Source organism: Achroia grisella, unplaced genomic scaffold (genome assembly GCF_030625045.1).
Source record: "Achroia grisella isolate CSIRO2021 unplaced genomic scaffold, CSIRO_AGI_Agris_v1 utg840, whole genome shotgun sequence".
Taxonomy (NCBI): Eukaryota; Metazoa; Arthropoda; class Insecta; order Lepidoptera; family Pyralidae; genus Achroia; species Achroia grisella.
The window spans coordinates 1,103,435-1,123,586 of NW_026713038.1; the positions used below are offsets into that span (position 1 = coordinate 1,103,435).

The following is a 20,152-nucleotide window of genomic DNA, read 5'->3' on the forward strand; positions in this document are numbered from 1 at the left end:
GAAAATACACAGGCAGGCAGACGCGGTCATTATTTATACGTATAATTAGTAAAAATCACGGGATCTTACCACGTTTTATATTTATTTGCTGAGTTCCCAATATTTCGGCAGTGTTTCAACCACCATGATCACGGGTAAACTGAAGAGCAGCGGGTAGATGGAAAATGAAATCTTTTTATGGGCAGACATATGCGTCTACCTTCACACATCTTCGTTTGTTGCTATTACTGGACTACTAATAAATATAAAACGTGGTAAGATCCCGTGATTTTTACTAATTATACGTATAGACAATTATAATATTAATAATTAATAATACTATGTAACAACATTATCTTACTTGTCTTACGGATCATCTAGTTTTTTATAAATATATTACTGACTGTATCTGAATCCGTATTACTGATTTACATTCAGTCAGTAATGTATTTATATAAAACAGCCATCCAAACTCGCTTTTGCAACATTTTTTTTACCGAAACATGATTATATATATGAACTATATTGATTAAATTACTAACAGCCATCCAAACTCACAAATTTTACCACATATAGGAACTTTGATTAAATTCTACAATAATCTATTTCAAGCCAAATTCCTATTTCGTATTGCTATCATTACATACGATTCATAATTATTAAAGCAATTTATTATCTGGACATAACTTATAAGACCCATGAAAGACCCAAGAATGGACGGAGATGTTTTTATAAAATTGATACGAGAAATAATCTCGCAATCTACTATCTGAAGGCCACACTTTACAGTCTGAGCATAATATTTCATTTATTTTTATTAACATTGAAACTATATTTTATATTTATAATGTTCTTATTTTGAAGAAACAATGAGACAGGAAATGCGGTCATATTTCACGATTTCCGCAATGCGCATGCGCAGCTCACAGCGAGCAACGGGACTGCGCGTCGCAAGATTTATTAGGCGCCATTTTACGACATTACCATATATGGATAATATGCCGGAACTGTTAAAATTGCGATTAAAGGGCTTGAATATTTCACATAAAGTCCTTTGTTACCTTTGTATGCAAATTCAGGCATTCACAGTCGTATGAAACTAATCCTCACATGTTTCGTATTCGTATACTAACTGTTACTCGGCGACTTCGTCTACATTTTTTAGTAAATAGTAGTATGCCCTTCCGATCGGTTCCCCGACCAATTCAAACGGGGATCGAAATTACGACGGCCTGAGCCGAGGTTCGTAACCCTAGCGGTGACCCCAGACTTGTCGTATCCGTCAGACGGGAGATAGCCTTCAGCCGCTCCATAAGTCCTTCTGAGGGTTTGGAGTGCCATCTGCACTCGCCCGGTGAAGCTGTAAAGGCCAGCTGCGACCATTACAATAATCAGAAAAAAGTAACAGTGGCTCATGCTATAATCCATCTTCACGTCAAATTTCATTAAAACCGGTTCAATGGTTTAGTAAGAAGGTGACAGTTTATGTGTTGTATGTATTCATATGGATATGAGTTTATTGTTGACGACCTCGGTGGTCTAGCGGTTTAGCATACCGCTTTATTTCCAATGATCGCGAGTTCGAGTCCTCATATTCTCCATTCTATTCAGTTTGATTGTTTGTATTGATTTAGGTGTTTTTTATGTATAGTATGTATGTATTAATATATGCACCTATTTTTTTTCTATCAGTTGTCTAATACCCATAACAAAAGCTCTGCTTAGCTGGGGAATAAATGACGATCATGAATTGCCCAAGGTTATTATTATTAAAAAGTATTTGTCTGTTTGTCTTCGAGATTCATATGCAACTTGCGATTTAGATACGAATTAAGTTATTATGAGTATACCCGTGCGTGAAGTGTCATATATACATACATATATCAACATGTATTACGTTAAAACTCTGCTACCATACATCATACTCGGAGTATACTCATTCTATCGACTTGATTGTAGAATTTTAATTTAATAACTGGAAGAGAAGGGCTAAGGACCGTATCAGTGGCGTGCCTTGAGAGAGACCTATGTTCACCAGCGGACTGCGGTGGATTGATGATGAATGATATTTTAATTTTACAATTAGTAATATATATACTTCTTTGTTACAGATAATATAATGCGGTGGAGGATAGAAGCATCAGGGAGCAACATGATACCTCGAATTTTACTGCTTTTTGCAATGTTGTCAATTAGTAAGTATAATATATAAATAAAAATAAACTAAGTAAGAGAAGCAACAAACGGCTTGCAAATATAGGAATATGGCAACGCCTCTTCGTGGGAAAACTCTAATTGACTTCAATTTCACAACACCTATTTATAATATTCGGTTTAACAGAAATGAAGCTTCATGCTATATTTTTGTATAGGACAGGAATGGTAAACGAGCTGAAGGTCAAATAAATAAACGTAACTATTGTATTTATTATACAAAATTAGTAACTTTATTGTGTTAAATATACAGTTTCTCTATATTCTGCGTATGAGTAGGCGTGCAAATTTAAATGTTTAACAATAAATTGTATAAAATAATATTAGTTTTTATTTAAATATTAAATTACCACTTAAATAAGTACTAATATTATAGTAGTTTATACTCGTAGATAGCAAAAATTCTCCTAGTTTATTTTTTAACAATAACTTGTATAAAATAATATTCATATTCTTTTTTAAAACACGAAAATGGAACGGTGAACCCACCTGAGCTAACGCTTTACCAGTGGAGGATGAAAAAATGAAAATGAGGTCAAACCAGTTAGCCCATTATGATAGATTCACCAGGAATTTAATATGACGGGGGAACTGATGTGGTATATTGGTAAGAATGGAGTCAATAGTCCACATTACTAACAATATATATTTATAGTACTCTTCATTTATATGTATAGATGACAAAGACCATCTCCGTATCCCATTAACAGTAGATAAAACCATTCTGTAACTAGTTGCCCAACACAAAAATAGCAAAACCTTGCAAAACAAGATCGAATCCTTGCGATGACAATAATTACCTATGCTCGACCTAATTCCACCAAGGTATAGCATTATGTTACTAGTGTCCAAGCCCAAAGTAATGTAGATGTCTTTCACAACTTGACTGGCGTACAATTTACACTCGTTCACCCATCACTTAAGTATGGAGGTCTTGCCTTACAGATCTTTATCGTTAATTTGATTTCGAGCTAAAATTTGAAATACATTACAAGTTGCTTAAGTGCTATATAATCATTATTCATGTAAACATAAAATAGTAGTTAGTTTTTCAACCTTTTTTTCTATTATTGTACAATATCGCATGTACAAAAAGCAAGCTTAATGCCATATGGTATTCTCTACCGGCTAACCTAAAGGTTTATTTTTATCCTACATTTCATCCTCCACTACCCTGCAACGCTTTCTATTTCTAACGAAATATAGAAATAGGTGGAAGAAGATTGCAGAGCAACGATGGCGAAAAATTGTGACAATAATATGTACAGATCTACTACATTATTTTTTTGTATATATAAATATAAATAAATAATAAATAACTCTGGACAACTAAGACAGCACCATCTAAGCAGAGCTTGTGTTATGGGTACTAGATACTTTTATACTTTAATGTTAAATACTTAGTTTTTTTAAAGTAGATACGGAATATACATAGAAAACACCCAGACCGATACAAACAACCATACTCAAGAATACAAATGTTTGCACCGTCCAAGGAATCGAACCCGCGACCATCGGAAGTAAAGCGGTGTGCTAAACCTCTAGACCACCGAAGCCGTCAATGTATAATATAGTATAACAGCGATGAGTATAATGACATAGTATATAATTAGTAAAATAACATAGTCTTATAAATAATGTGCTTTCACGACTCTTTTCCGATATGGGATAGTCTGAGATTTTATGAATTGTTAATAATGTGATAAAAACACCTTGATTAGTTCACATTTTGCTCCATGGATACATATATATAAACGAACGAAGCCACGGGTTTCAACTAGTAAACTATAATGTCATTATAATAAAGCCTAAGTACATATATTGCTATTTAATTCTAGCCTCTATATCCTAACCATTAAGAATGGAAGGATATATAATGATGTATCTTACATCCGCAGTTGCAACACCGCCGGATCCAAAGATGGTTGCATTGCATTCTTCTTACAGATCTTGAGATACGTTTTATTGAATCGTTGGTTACTAAACGTTTTAATGTTTTTTTTCTTTGTTGATCATTAAAACACCTTAGTCTAATTAGTGTACTAAGTTTAGCCTAAAATATAGTATAGAAAATTATCTGCTTATAAGTTTTTCAAGGGATGATAATGGTATAGTGCACTCGCCTGCGCTAACGGTATACGCTGGCGGGGCACCAGTGGAGCATGATAAGATGCATATGAGGTCAGATCACTTAGCCCATCGTGGCAAATTTACTAAGACCTTATCACGATGGTTTCTAGGGGCAACCGCGTGGAGGTCAACCTTACATGGTACATTACTAGCAATTGAGATATTAATCCACATTACTAACAATACCTTTCTCTTTCCTAAGTTTGTGGGTTAAGATACCACGTAAAAACACCTCGAAGAATTAAGATTAAATTTGCACAGAATATGTTTCTAGATATGGTTCAACATGTAATCTAAAGAAAGCAGAGCAAAAAGGCAGTATTTTAAAAAAAGAAATAATGTTTATTCAAATAAAATTAATATAAGCACTTTTGAATTGTCATATTATTTTGATTCGACCATTCATTTGGAACGCAGACTCATTACAAGAATTAACAAAAAGCGTGTTGTTCTTTTAAATAAATAAAATGTATTAGATATGCGACAATCAACATAGAAACCTCTGCGCACTCAATCTTTGTGCAAACAGACAATATTATCACCTCTATGAATTTTAAGTTAGATTGTACAAAAGTATTACTATCATTTATGATTTATACAGTAAATTTCAAGGGTGCAAAAAGTATGTGTAATTATTTTTAAACCCTTTTCTATGTACATTCACTAATAAAATCCAAATAAACTTTATACGAACTCGCGGGCTAGCTACACTAATTTACGCTACATACTTAATATGGAAAAAAATAACAGTGTGATACACTGTTATTAGTTATACTGTTAGGCGGACGGCAGATAACACCGCAGGATGAACATACTCATTACTAATATTACTAATGATAACAAGGTACGGGATAAGCCCCAAATTTATATTAAAATATACCCCTGTTCGAGCTGTGAACTTTAATTACATTATTAAGAATAACTCAATAACAAAACTACTGGTCAGATCTTGATCAAATATGTATATTAAGTATCGGACCACATAATAATCTCAGATTTCGAATAAAAAAAAAACGGTTCATATAGATAAAGTTCAGAAGTAACACACATAAAAACATACAATACACTTGAGAACCTGTTCCCTTATTTGAAGTCGGTACGAAATCATAGTTTAAAATATTATGTTACATCTATAAAAAATATCATGAAATAAATTTATTGGAGTAATTTTCATATCAATCAACACTAACAATGATGGACAGACAGCCATTGACATTTGACCTATGTTGATCTCCGCGCAAGCGCAACGTCATACTCGGGCATGTCAAACAACACTGTCAACACCTAATCATAACAAGAAAGGTTAATGTTTTGACGTGATTGTAAAATTGGACATCATAATTATATTACACTATGAGATCGGCCCGACTTTACTTTACCGGGTTGAATTTACCTTTTATCATATCTTATTATGATAACATAATAATAGTTATTACTATTAGTCCTAGGTTATTGCCTAGGACAATTCACACAGCGCCATCTAGTCCCACGATAAGTAAAGCTTGTATTATGGATACTGATTTAAATACAAAGATAATTTTTTTTTTAAATACATGTGTAACGCATCGGTGGAGTGTATTGGTGACTAAATGATGAAAACACGTAGATTTCGATTGTAAAATATATTATTACAATGCAACTGTAAACTACAATAAGACAATAATATAATATGTTAAAAATATGAAAGCGCGTGACATATAAAAAACAGTCCTAAAGATAGAAATTTAAATATAATAAAAATATCAAAAGATTTAGCGGCGGTCGGTCCCCAAGAACATGCATACAAAACACCCAGACCGATACAAACAGGAATACAAATCTTCGTACCGTGCGAACAGCTCCCCACCGATCGATCATCCGTCCAATTCAAACGGGGATCGAAATTACGATGGCCTGACCCGAGGTTCGAACCCCTACCGGTGTCCTCAAACTAAAGTCGTATCCGGAGTTTGGCGGGAGGACTTCGGCCGCTCAATAAGTCCTGCCGCGAGTTTGGAGTGCCATCTGACTCGCCCCCTGTCGTCCGGTGAAGCTGTAAAAACCAGCTGCGGCAAACATCATTAGAGTAGTCGCGATATTATTTACAAATATCTATACAATACCACGTCCATTTTAATATCGATATAATACGATAGAAATATTATGCAAAAATTTGATACACTTAATATGTAAATCAGTTATGTAAATATATCTATTTTTCTATTGAATGTATATTTCATATATATGTAATATTTCAACTTTATTCCGTATTAGTTGATACTCGTCGCTTCTCTCGCGTTTATATTGAGTTTATAATTTGTTAATTGTAAATAATAATTGTGCAAAGTTTGTAGTGTACTAATAAGACACGCAATAAAATGTATTTAAAAAAAAAGGTACTATGAAAACAAAAAAGGAATCGAACAGTGACCATCGGAAGTAAAGTAAATCGGTGGTGTGGTAAAAAGCTAAACTCAGCAGTTTAGCTTTTTACCACTTTTTTTTTTTTTTTATCGGCTGTCAATAAACTATGTGTATTTTATCTGTCTATCTAAGACTGGTGCATAACAAATTTCCTTATGAACACTGTGGATTAATATCCACAGTGTTCATAATGTATTCTATAATATTAACATTTCCCACTTTACCACCAACCGTTGTCACCAATATACCGTTAAGTCACTCATAAAATGCAACCACAGACCGACAAACTGTTCCTACATCAGTTATGTAACACTATTGCTATATGAAGTGAAATTACAATGTGTTTTTACTAGGGAATGCAATCCCGACTCGAGATTGCAAATTCGGGATCCCGCGGGATTAGAAATATCAATCCCGCGGGATCCCGGAATTTTCGGGATCCCGTCTAAATTTAAAAAAAATGTTGATATCAGATGACTGAAAAAGCTAATAACTGCTTGTTTGTGATAGTGAGGTTAACTAAAATAACATATTACTCGAAAGAAAATAAAAACCTTTATTCTTTAATCTTACCAACTAAATAATAATCAGGTTGTAAGGAAATTAACGTAGGTAAATTAGGTAATCAAAACAATAAGCTTATTTCAAGGGAATTAGGAAAAAGAGTGATTTTGAAAATGACTCCTTAAAAACAAAGGGTATTAATAGTTTCATCTGCTAAACGGCATCTAATGTCCGTTGCAATGTACCCCGCTGCTGAGAATGCCCTCTCCGACTCAACGCTGGTTGGCAACAGCGTGGCGAAGCAATTATATGCAAACTGCAAAAATCGCCCCCTTGTTCCTCCACACTCAAACAAATCCATTTCTTTTTTAATGGTAGATTCTAATTTGTCTAAGCTCGTGGACGTGGATATACGTGCAAAAGGACTTTTAGAAGCTCGCAGAGTTTCTTCTAATTCCTCTTGAAGCGATTTATTAGTTTGTGCAGCACGTAAATTCAAATCTTCTGCAATCATTGAAAGAGGCAAGTTATCTTCGATTAGTACTGCCGTATTAATATCTGCTTGGTTTGGTTCTTTACGATATAATCGTGTGATTATATTTTTTATTTCTTTTTCACTGCCGCCCAATCCCGTCAATCTCGAACGGGATCTCGTCATATGATGCGTCGGGATTGATCCCGAAAAATTACACGAGATCTCGCGAGATCGGGATCCCGCGGGATCGGGATTGCATTCCCTAGTTTTTACGTTTTAAACGCTATATCGTAGCAGAAACACTTATAATATTTCTAGCTAACCCGACAAACGTTGTGTTGCCATATAAATTAATCAGTTATCGATCACCAAGAGTAGAAAATTATTAAACTACCAATATTTAATAATAGCGCTGGATGGTAGAAGAGGAAAATTTACAGTTGTATGTATTTTTAGCGCCAAATATTTGTGGGGTTGTGTCCTTGACCTTGTCACTTGTGGGGTTAAAAAATACTTTACGTCCAGACTTATGGCAATGATAGTAAGACACATGGAATCAAATATTAGGATCCCTTTAATAATTGCACCTGGACTATGACAAACCTTAAATAATTCTGATCCCCAGAAAATAAATTTCGAAATAGGTATATGTAACTTTACATAGTATAAAATGAAGTCGCCGTCGTCGCTTTCTGCTCGCTTATATCTCTTAAATTATGCAACGGATTTTAATGTAGTTTTCAGCACTAGATAGAGTGATTCAAGAGGAATAATGACACATGCTTGTTATAGTATCGAATCAACCGAGAAATTCTAAGAGTTGTAATGCATCGGGCGCGGGTACGGGCGCTAGTGTTTAAATATATATATATATTGTATGTAAAAATGAAATGACGTTTGTTAATCTCGTTAAAACTCGTTAACGGTTGGTTAATTTTGTTTTGAAATATTTGTAGAATTCCAAGGAAGGTTTAAGTGGTTAGAAAATATATAGAAATTGCATGGAAATTAGTAAAAATAAAAACAATTCTCACAACAATTGTTCGTACCTGTCAAACGGTGCGTACAGAAATTTATTGCGTTACTAAACTTCAAAAAACTATTGACGTATTATTTAATTCTGAGGCGGAACGCAGTTCGTGGGGTCAGATATTTTTTAATAAAAATCAATCTTTAATACAAGTTTAGTCACACTGAATCTCATACCTATCGATCCAAACATATATTTAACTCTACCTCACAGATATACCTACATAATTAAGATATTGGTGTCTAAGACCTAACATAATGGAAGTTTAACCTCAATCTTACTTACAAAGCTAGCGATTTAAATTAAAAGCCCACAGCTAAGTGGTAGATATTTATCGACTAGTACAAACAATCCGACGAGCCCCGCCTGCCCCGAGGCGCTAATTTTATTATTCGCAGACATTATCGGGCTCAGTTCTTCTCACGATTAGCTTTTGTAGTGATGCATGAATATAAATGCACATCCTCCATTTATATCCGTGTAGATATAGTGTCTTAGACGCTAATTAATGTGAATATCACAGTATAACAATTATTAGGCGTTATTTAAGGTTTATTAGAAATAAACAGTGAAAAGTGGTCTGCGTGAGTACCTCATTCTCACCTATTTCAACCGCCAAGCTGTGTTTTTCTACAAGCACAACTTAAATTGTAACAGTTATATTTATAAGTATGATTGCTTTATCGGTTTGGGTGTTTTATTTTATATATTACATATGTATTTACAAAAAATGTATCTATATATTTGTGTCTAGTACCTATAATACAAGCTCTGTTTAGCTTGGGACTAGATGAAGCCGTGTGAACTTCACACGCTTCCTAAGTCATTCCGTTGGTTTGGAGTATGTCCTGCACTTGTTCCCTTTTTCTTCCGTGAAATTGTAAAGGCTAGCTACGGCCAACAGCATTAGAATAGCTCGAAAGAAATGCCTGTCGTTAGCGAGGAGTGCGTTGTTAGAAAATGGTTTTAAAAATATGTTAAACTCTACCTAAAAACACAATCCGTCATACTATGTAGGTATTCTTTATTTCACTTTTAAATACATAATCTAAATATATATTACCAAATAAACGTTATTAGTAAAGAGGACTTCATACATTCTATAGAACACAAAGCGACGCTAAGTCTCGCATCAGATGGAGCTCGATACGACCTGTGATATCGGGATCATCGACAATCTCTTTCCCTTTGTATACTTATTTACCACCTCCGTAGCATAAATATACAACTTATTAACATAGGCATTGAGTACAAACCTCACACTGAACTAACCCGACACCATGACTAGTCCACGAGCCAGCCACAGGTCAATACGACCAATTTCCTCCACGTTGAAAACTTATATAAAGCTTAAGGTACTTCTATTATGAGGCCTAGTGAACGTTTTCTAGCATTTCCACGGGCGAATTGAGAAACAGGAAACTTAAAAGATTTTTGAAAACCTTATATTCTGTAACTTTAAAGATCATTATCAATTCTTATTTAGTAAATTTATTTTGACAGGTATACGCCCTCTATTAAGTAATAAACAAGTTATTAAAATAAATATCCCAAGTAAGAACTGATGAACTTTAAAGTTATAAAACATAAGGTCTATTTTTATATAAAAAAAATGGTTGCGAAGCTCATACACCTCTACCATCTATAAAGCAGTAAACAACGAATTGAAATAAATTACCTAAGTAAAACAGATATGCACTTTCAACATCTAGTACATATGGTCTATTTAAATAAAAAAATTGCGAGGGGTCCTGCTCCTCTACCAACTAACAGAACAGCGACTGACTTTCAATAGGCTTTGTAATACAACTACCTTAAACATTTTAGAAGTTTTCGGCTCTGTGAAATTAATTGACGAAATTGGCCTCTAAAATAAAAAAAAAATAAAAAAAATATGATTGTAGTAAGAATGATATTAGTTTAGAATTACTATTACCATACAATCAAAATATCTTTATTCATGTAGGTCTATTACAGACTCTTATATATCAAAAACTACCGTCAGTTCGTAGAACATTCGAGCTAAGAGGAACTGACAAGAAACTCAGCACTGTCTCGTGAACTAGACGTACATAATACAGATCACGTTTAAGATCACCAGTAGATATGTTCATAGTAGATATGTTCGGATATGGCTTCATCGCGCATGTACCTTCGTAACGCTTTCACGTACTATTGACATGAACTATTGTGCGCTCGAAATTGTAACAATAAGTCCTCATAATGAGACATTGTTGAACTGTTCTCTAATTACACAATACACGAGTGACCGTGCATATTTAAATTATTATTGTATTTACGTATTATGAAATATAATTGTTCAGTGTAGAAATGTACGGCTACGATTATGATTGACCGTCTTATATGTTGAATGTAAAATTAAAACTAATTGTCTTCCAGTGCCATAAACATAAAAAAAGAATTTACTATGCAATTCTGTTTGTTTTTTGTGGTTAAGTGTGATTTACTTTAGTTATACTTCATGAATATTATGTACATTTTCTCAGTTTTGACATGTAAAAATTTAAACCATAAACTATATTTTCTTTGTAGTGACAAACTTTTGGCCTATGTTTTGTATTCCTGGTATTTTTAAGGCAGTAATTATACAAAGAATTACTGGGATAAGGAATAAAAACTCCATCAACTTTCCATTGATACTAAACACCTACAAATACTAATTTAGGCTAATTCAAGTTGACCTCCGCGCGGTTCCACTCGAAACAGTCGTGATAAATTCCTGGTTAAATTGTTATTATGGGCTAACTGACTTGACCTTATGCTCATCTTATCATCCTCGACTGGTGTCCAACCGTTAGCGCAAGCGGGTGCACCATTTCATTATCAACGGTTATAAAATAGATCTATTATACAATATGAAGATTCAAAAATTTAATTGGAGCTCAAATTAATTAAAAGAACTTTGACCTGTGGCAATACAGAAAGCAAACGCCCCCGTACCATTTCCTCATATTTTTGCAAATTGATTGATTACAAACGAGCCGATTGCGTATCGATTACGTCGATACTAGAGATGGGCGATCGATCTAATTAATTATAGGTAATGAAACTATCGAGAGATTTGCCAATCTGTTATAAAATAATCAGTTGCCGTTCACATGAAGTTCCGATAACGAATGAAATCAAACGAAAACATTCGAATACATCATCGAACTGTTTTCATTCATCACTCAGATAGTGAAGATCGATGATAGTAGAACATTTAACAAACAAGTCGGTTTTATACACCGCCTCACTTCCGATGATCGCAGGTTCGATTCTTTGCATGATACAAAAGTGTATATTGATCTCGATGTTTTCTATGTATATTAATAATAATAATATTTATTGTCTCTACAAAACATAGACATGATTTGCAGTATAACAATACCGTTTGGGTATGTAAATTGAATGCTCATGTAAATAAACTTAATATTATATTTACAAATATATATTTATATCTACTCGTAACACAAGCTCTGCATAGCCTGGGACTAGATGGCGCTGTGTGAATTGACCGGGGTTATTATTATTCGAATAATTAATTATTTGAATAGATCATTCTTTGTCATATTCAGTCAACTGCTTGACATAATCGATTCTTATTACTTCTTATTTATATAGCAGTATATTTGAAATAATGAACTGTCCGAATATAATTCCAATGAATGCTTCTCATCCCATATCTTATAGTCAATAGTTCAATACCGCCTCGTATTATCTAATATAATTAATAATAACCGAATGAAATAGAAAGCAGACGGGCACAAAAAATATTCACAGAGGAACAACTGTGCGTCGATCATTTGCGATTTGTTTTATTAGTGATTGTATTGTTCGATTTAGGATACGATTATGTATATGTCGTGAATACGGTGCCTTATTGTTCCGTATCGATATGAATATAGATCGTTAAATAACTCTAAGATAGTAATTATACTAATAATTGTGTGCTCTTTTTGTCTATATTGTGATCGGAAGTGAATGATTCACTGGTGCTTTCTTATTTAATGTATTCTAAAAGATTAATGTTTAAAACTCGTCTGTCAATTTTTGTTCTCAATAATCGATTAGATTTTCGAAGTCTAATGATGTTGGCTACAACTGATAGGCTGTGTAGGGTGTGTGTAGATGGAACTCCATATCTACGGGAAAAATTATGGAGCGGTTGAAGATCAACTCCAAGATGGAATTTAGTCTGTCGGTACCGCTAGGGTTTCGAGATAATTGATATTAAAAGAGGCGTAAACATTACTAAAAGAGTGATATCTTTTTATATTTTTCCCCGTTGGTGATCGATCGAGACCAATGTGTCAAATCATATTTTTGTAGATCGTTGTAATTGGACCCTCCTATTATATTTATGCAAGTTTTTTGCATGATGACAATGATTGTTTTATTACATTTGCAGGCGTTTGCGACGCGGCCCGAAGACCAGCGCAGCGCAGAAAGGTAACAAAAGCTATTCTTTCTTAATTTATTACATTTGAGCTTTTTAAGCTATAACTACTTATATATATTTTTCTAGTATATTCAAATACAGCTAACCCGACAAATGACATTTCGCCCAATTCTTACTTACTGTTCGAAATTAAATATATGGTAAATAAGTATAAATTAATAATATAAGCATTTCTTATCGGGATAAAAACTATCCTATCCTAAGTTGGATGAAAGTACATATAGTGAGCGAAATTAAAAAATGATAATTTCAGAGTTTCCATCCTAGCAAAATATTGTGACCCGAGATTTTATTCCACTCTTAAGGATAAAGACTACTAAACTTTTTTTTTCATAGTTAACACACAACATAACTTAGGACGAGTAGAATGGCGACCTTATAACCGCACATCTTAACTGGATGTAACTCCTTTGGCCATCGGTATACTTTGTACAAAGTGGTCTGATATCTCACCAATTTCATCTTTGTAAGTTGTATTTCGTTTAGAGAGAGATTTATGGCAGCGAAATTACAGGGTATGACGGTTTAACATCTCAGTCCTCAGAAAAGGAACGCGTAATGCGTGTCGCACGATAACATTATATCCGTGGTCCTGTTCCTGTATATAGGCGACGGTTGCCACTAACGACAAAGTAGACTGTCAGTTTATCCATATACTTCCAGGACACGTCTCGATCTGCGGATCTCTACGAACCCGCTCCAAGCGCTGAGAGTCTAACGGCGATAGCACAGGCTATGGGAGCGGCCGGTTTTGAACACTATACGGAGGGGCGCGCTCTGGTCAAACGGTTGATACCACCTGACAGTCAGCCGGACCTCGACGTTGTTGAACATCAAGGTAATTTTTTATAGCATAAGTGAGAAACGACTCACATGATGGTAAGTGATTGCCGCCACTTATGAGCATCCGCAACACCAGGGAATTTGCGTTGCCGACCTTTTAAGAAGGAATAAGCTTTTTTTAAGGTTCCAATATCCTATCAGTTCGGAAATATCATTGCTGGAAGGTAATACCAATGTGCTTCTGCATGGGAAAAAGATCTTAGAGAAATGCATGGTAAATTGGATGTAGTTTGATATAAGATATTTTATCTTTACACTAAATCGCGTGGTAGACAGAGAGATTAGAGTGCCATTGAGTTCTGTCGTTACATACAGTTCTTGCTTCATTCACTTTTAAAGCTCGTCTTATGCTCCGAAGCCTCTTGAATCCTTTATCAAATACAATACTTAACGTATCCTAAACTGACCGTGTCAATTTGATCAAAATATGTCAACTATTAAAAATTCTGTCATCTAGAAATAACTCACTTTTTTCTAAACAGCCCATGTAATAACAGTAATATGAGCTTCATAAAAAAAAAGGAGATGCCTACTAGTAATAGTACACGTGTTAGCAGGAGAGAGTCAGTAATTGATTAATAAATAAATCAATTATGGTTTCAGGTGTGATAGGCAGGGCTGGTATAGACTTCCCGGCGTACCCGAACATCCCAAATACAGGCTTCAACTGCAAGAACGCACCAACAGGATACTACGCTGACTTGGAGACAGAGTGCCAGGTAAACCCAATCACTTCTATATTAAAATTAATCTATATCCACAATCTATATAATCTGATTCATACTGAACAACTATAGAAAATTGATGATTCATAGAGGCGGTTATTATTGGAAAAGAATAACCGTCAGGTTACAGGTTATAGGTCAATATTCATCACTAATAGACCCTTTTATCATAAACATATAAATTAGTCTTTATCAACATGAGCACAAAAAAGCACTTAGTACTCTATTTTACTTTATTATCATTTGAAAGTAGAACTATCATAGTCGCTAGCAGAGACGGCAAAGATATCATATAACAAACTTTAAAATACGTATACAATCGAATTCAAAACGTATTTCCTCATTGTATCCTAGTCTTGGAGTGATAATTCCCATTATCCATGTTATCTGGTTATTCCTTATCTTACCAGACACCTACTTAACATCTCTAACAAAATGCAAAACCACCACCTAAAATGTTATTTTTTTATGTTATATTGTTTCAAAGGAAGAAATTATATATTTTCTTGTTGATTGGTCATAAATCAAATATAAATAGCGTTTCTTTTTATCGTTCCAGGTATTTCACATCTGTGATACATCACGAAAGATTTCGTTCCTGTGTCCAAACGGCACCATCTTCAGCCAGTCCCACCTCATCTGTGACTGGTGGTTCAAGGTGGACTGCGCATCAGCTCCAGCTCTCTATGAGTCCAGTGCTGAGTATTACTCAAATGAGCAAAAGAAGACACAAAAGATAACGCAGGTTCTCAGCAAGAATTCTGATCTCCAACAAATTGGCACCGACAACAATTTCCGAGCAGAATCTAGAAGAACATCGGTTAATATACCTACAGCTACTGAACGACTCCTAAGACACCGACAAAGACTTCGTGCTGACTCCCCGGTATCAAACACGAAATTAACTTCTAGAAGCTACCAAGGGTTATTTGACTCCAATCCAACACAAAGAACACAAACTACAGCTGCTTTTGAGAACAAAAGAAGAAACCTGGTGCAATTGATTACGAATGGTTTCGGCAATACTCCAGTAAAACCTACCTTGCCTACTTATACTGAAGCTCCTTCATTTAGATCAACCTTAGCTGCCGGTGATTACAACAGTATTAAAGAAATGCAAGTCGCTGCTGAATCAGCATCATTTACAAATAACAATAATAGACAATTTTTACAGGATTATAATAGTAAAAACTACCGACCCTATCCAGTTTATACTCCTAATCTCACTCCAAAACCAAGCAAGACCAAGAATAATCCAAATTTAACTACTTTATATGATATTCGTGACAAAAACTTGAATCAGGGGAGACAAGAAACAACTACAAAGCGAACAGTAACTTATGACATAACAACGAAACAGGCTTCAACTCAAGATACGACAACAAAGCGACCTACTTTGATGCCATACACTAAAAGTTACACTACTAGTGTGTACGATAGACGAGACCCCTATACAAGACCTGGAGTATCCTTGCTAAAAAGTTTTTTCGATAAAGAAAAGAATAAGACTTGGGCTATAACTGAGAAAATCACCGAGATTACTCCCAGAGCTTTCCAAACAGAAACTAAACCTATAACTACTACAGAAAATATTAAAATCGATACAAAGAGTGCATTTGAATCGGCAACAAAAATACCTCAAACAACCAGAAGTGAGCATTTACTATCCACCGGAATACCTTCCTCTGATAGGTCAGACATATTTTCTAAATCTACAAATGATTTGATTCAAGTTACAACTGAAGCATATCAAGAACGAAGAGACAGGCTTATCAGGAAACTGAATTTTGAGAACTTTGGATATTCATCACCCACTTCACCTACAACTGTAACTGACAAATACTATGGAGATTTACCTAACCGACCCGGATTAGTAGTTCCGCCATCATTGACTCCAAAAACACTACATAGTTTAGCTATTTATTATGCAACCGCTATAGATAACATATCCACCACTTCATCACCTGAAGAAGAAACAGAAACTACGTCACCTCAATTTGACGAATATGAGCAAGGGTTGCCAGCGCTTTTCAGTATGCAAACTATCAATAAATACAGTAATCTATTTACGAATGGCAAAATGAAAGAGGATTTGCTTGAAGAAATTAAATTAGACACTAATGGGACGTACAATGAACTAGCAGAAGATTTAACTGTTCAACAGAGTCAAAATCCAATTGCCACTTCTCCTCAAATTAGAGAACTAGCTCAAGTATTTACTCATGCTCTATCTGCATACCTGCAAGACCCGGTACAATTCAGAAAAGCTTTATCTGATATTAGACCCACTCATCCATCATTTGCAGACATGATGGCAACTGAAGTATATAATACTGAATCAACAACAACAGTGAATGAAGATGATGATGAAATATTAGGTTTTTCAGATGACAATAAAATTTCCAGGCCTTTGATTTCTTTGAGAGATGCAAAATCTATTAATCTTTCCACTAATTATCCATCGATAACTGAGCAACCAACTACACAACACGTGGCTATTACTGAAACTGTACCAAGCAATTACCAAACAACCACTCCAAGAAGTCCTTTCAGATGTTGTGGCAGAATATCTGCTTCATATACTACTGCGTCCACCCCTATTGTTGTGACAACGCCTAATAGTTTTACTAATACCATTACTGCTAAGATCAGCTCTCTTGTTAATAACAGTGAACCATTCATTACCTCGACCGAAAGCTCTTATGCAACACCTACCTATGTCGGAGTCCGTATAAATACAGCATCTGATTCAGCTTCACCATACGGTCAAGGATTAAATCCTACAGACGCCAAGCCTTTAAATGAATATGTTCAATCTACTAACCTACCAACTGCTTGGGGTATTGATATATCAGATTCGGCGGTACCATTGACAAATGTGAATCAACTTGATGGTTTTGAAAGTAAGAAAATTAAGAATGCCGCCGAAATCGCAACCACGGCACCTGTTTATTTCACTGAAACTGATAGTATTGAATTAGAAAATGAAGAGGAATTACAGAGAGCGCATAGTCAATCATTTGTAAGTCCACAAGATAATATTATAAATAATCGTCATGGAAAACAAGTAAATCTTGAGGACATTAAATCACAGCCAAAGCCCTCTGAAGAATTAGAAGCACCATCAATACCAGACACAGAAGCGACCACCGTATTCACTACAACTCAACAACCGCCGACGACGACAGTAAAAACTGAGGAACTTGATATTACTACGCCTTCGTCGGTTCCTGAAAAAATATTTACTTCCCCCGACGTCGAAAAGACAACAGGTCAATTTCAATGGTCTAGCACTTTTGGTAACTGGCAATCCACGTATATTGATCCTATTACTTTAAATGATGGTTTAAGCCCATCTGGACCTGAAGAAGTATCCCAAGTAGCGAAACAAACAAATAGCTGGGAGACCAACACGGCCACCACAGTTTCGTCATTATATACTGGCTCTAGTGAACAATCTATATCGCCATCTGTAACTATTGAGGTAACAACACCTACAAGCATATCTGATAACCGAATTGGAAGGTATATAAATGATCATACATCAACTGAACCCGCTCAAGATTTATCCACAATCACGGACACTGTTGTAGAAAAAGCAAAGGAAATAATGGGAGGTATGAACGCTACAACTACAGAGAAACTCATGAACGTGATGAAAAAGACTAAATCCAAAAGTGTTAAGAGATTGATACTTCTTTTGGTTCAAACATGCGACGATGACCACAATACAACAGCGGAGGCCTCTAAAAAAGCTTTATTAGAAGCTCTAATGGCAGTTTCTCAAAAAGACATGGATGAAATCGCCAAAGAGGAACTCGAAGAGATTCCATTAACTACGACTGATTATGAATCTGTAGGAACAACAGTGAATAAGAGGAATGAGAGGCGGAGACCTAAAAGTTTAAACTCTGAGTCGCAGGCAATTAACTCTCTATCGAATCCAACAGTGACAGAAGCAGTGCGGACAACTACTGAAGTTGTAACAGAGATTATACCTACCACATTAAGTCCTGTGAAGTCTTCACCAGTCAATAGGAGGGGTCATAAAAAGTTTATTGTCAAAACGACCCCAATTGAAGATAAAACTACGAAATCCCCTGATGTACCTCATGCGGAAGCTAGGATAGCACCGCACGAACCACACCTAAAAGGTGCATCGGACACAAGAGCGTTAGAATTATTAAGGTCTCTTTACACTATTGCGTCACGGTGGGGCTGAAGTTACTAGACTGTATTAAGGTACTGAGCATATACGTTTATATTTAGGGGGTTTGGTTGCATTTTGATAAACTTTTGCATAAAGTGACAAAAATACTCATTTGTTATATCAGTTATGTGTTTCTAAAAAAATGAAACTACTTATTTTCAAATTGGGACTGTATATAAAAACTAAAATTTTACTATCCGAGCAAGGAATTAAATGGAAAATTATTATTATATCTTATAAAATTGTTTGAAAATGGATAATTTAATCTATATTACTAGTTAAGAGATTGTTGAAGTCCCTAAATATAAATAAAATTGTAAATATGTGATTTTTGTAGATAATTATATTGGTATTCAAAATTTTGTTTGTCATGGTTCTCTTTTTTCAATAATTGTGTTATAAATTATAACATGTTATTGAAATAATGATGTATAAAGCTCATGTTACATGCAAATTATTACACATTTTTTCGCATATATTATGTTGAATAAAATATTTAATATTGAAATAAATCTACCATAACGCTATAATAATCAAAATTTTATCAATTAAATTTATTTTTTCTAGAAAACATTTATTAACTAGGCTGCTTTAGGAAAATAAACATAAGAGAAACAGTAATAAATCTTGGATTATTTATATATTCTCATGTAATTATAGTTTTAATAAATAAATTGATTTATTATTTTATTGTTACCTATTATAATGTTTTAATTAAATTTAATGACATAATTGTAATTATGATATCATTTTCAATATTTGATCTACGGGGTGGGTTTACTTATACCGATTATATTGTAAGATCAAAATTACCATGTAGCAGGCAAATAAATAAATTATTATTATTATTATTATTATTATTATTATTATTATATGTTTATAATATCAACATAATACTCTACGGCCTTCTGATCTAGGGTTTACTTCCGAAGAGTGCAGGTTCGGTTCCTCGCACGATCTAACCGTTTATATTCATGGTTGTTTGTTGATATTGTTTTAGGTATTTATTCTATATATTATGTATGTATTTAGAAAAAAATGTATTTAAGCACTTATATTAATTGCCTAGTACTCAGAACACAAAATGCTAATATTTTCTAAGATTATTATTAAAAAATGGTGAATAAACAAGCCTATTTGATTGCATGTAACATCTGCTTTACTGTATAATATGGTT

At 34.4% G+C, this 20,152-nt stretch overlaps 1 protein-coding gene across 1 annotated transcript; it reads left to right on the plus strand.

Annotated features, from left to right (window-relative positions):
- Positions 1 to 2,094: 2,094 nt before the first annotated feature.
- Positions 2,095 to 19,617, plus strand: LOC131852153 (mucin-2). The gene is made up of 5 exons (XM_059202794.1): positions 2,095 to 2,174; positions 13,147 to 13,187; positions 13,861 to 14,035; positions 14,644 to 14,759; positions 15,325 to 19,617. The coding sequence occupies exons 1-5, from the start codon at positions 2,099 to 2,101 to the stop codon at positions 18,985 to 18,987; spliced, it is 4,071 nt and encodes a 1,356-aa protein (XP_059058777.1). The 5' UTR covers positions 2,095 to 2,098; the 3' UTR covers positions 18,988 to 19,617.
- The last annotated feature ends 535 nt before the right edge of the window (positions 19,618 to 20,152 follow it).

What these genes read in the sequence shown, in the direction of transcription:
- LOC131852153 (XM_059202794.1), top strand. Translation starts at nt 2,099, where the DNA reads ATGCGGTGGAGGATAGAAGCATCAGGGAGCAACATGATACCTCGAATT. An exon ending in GACCAGCGCAGCGCAGAAAG is followed by an intron (nt 13,188 to 13,860) that starts GTAACAAAAGCT and finishes ATATACTTCCAG; the next exon opens with GACACGTCTCGATCTGCGGA. An exon ending in CGACGTTGTTGAACATCAAG is followed by an intron (nt 14,036 to 14,643) that starts GTAATTTTTTAT and finishes TTATGGTTTCAG; the next exon opens with GTGTGATAGGCAGGGCTGGT.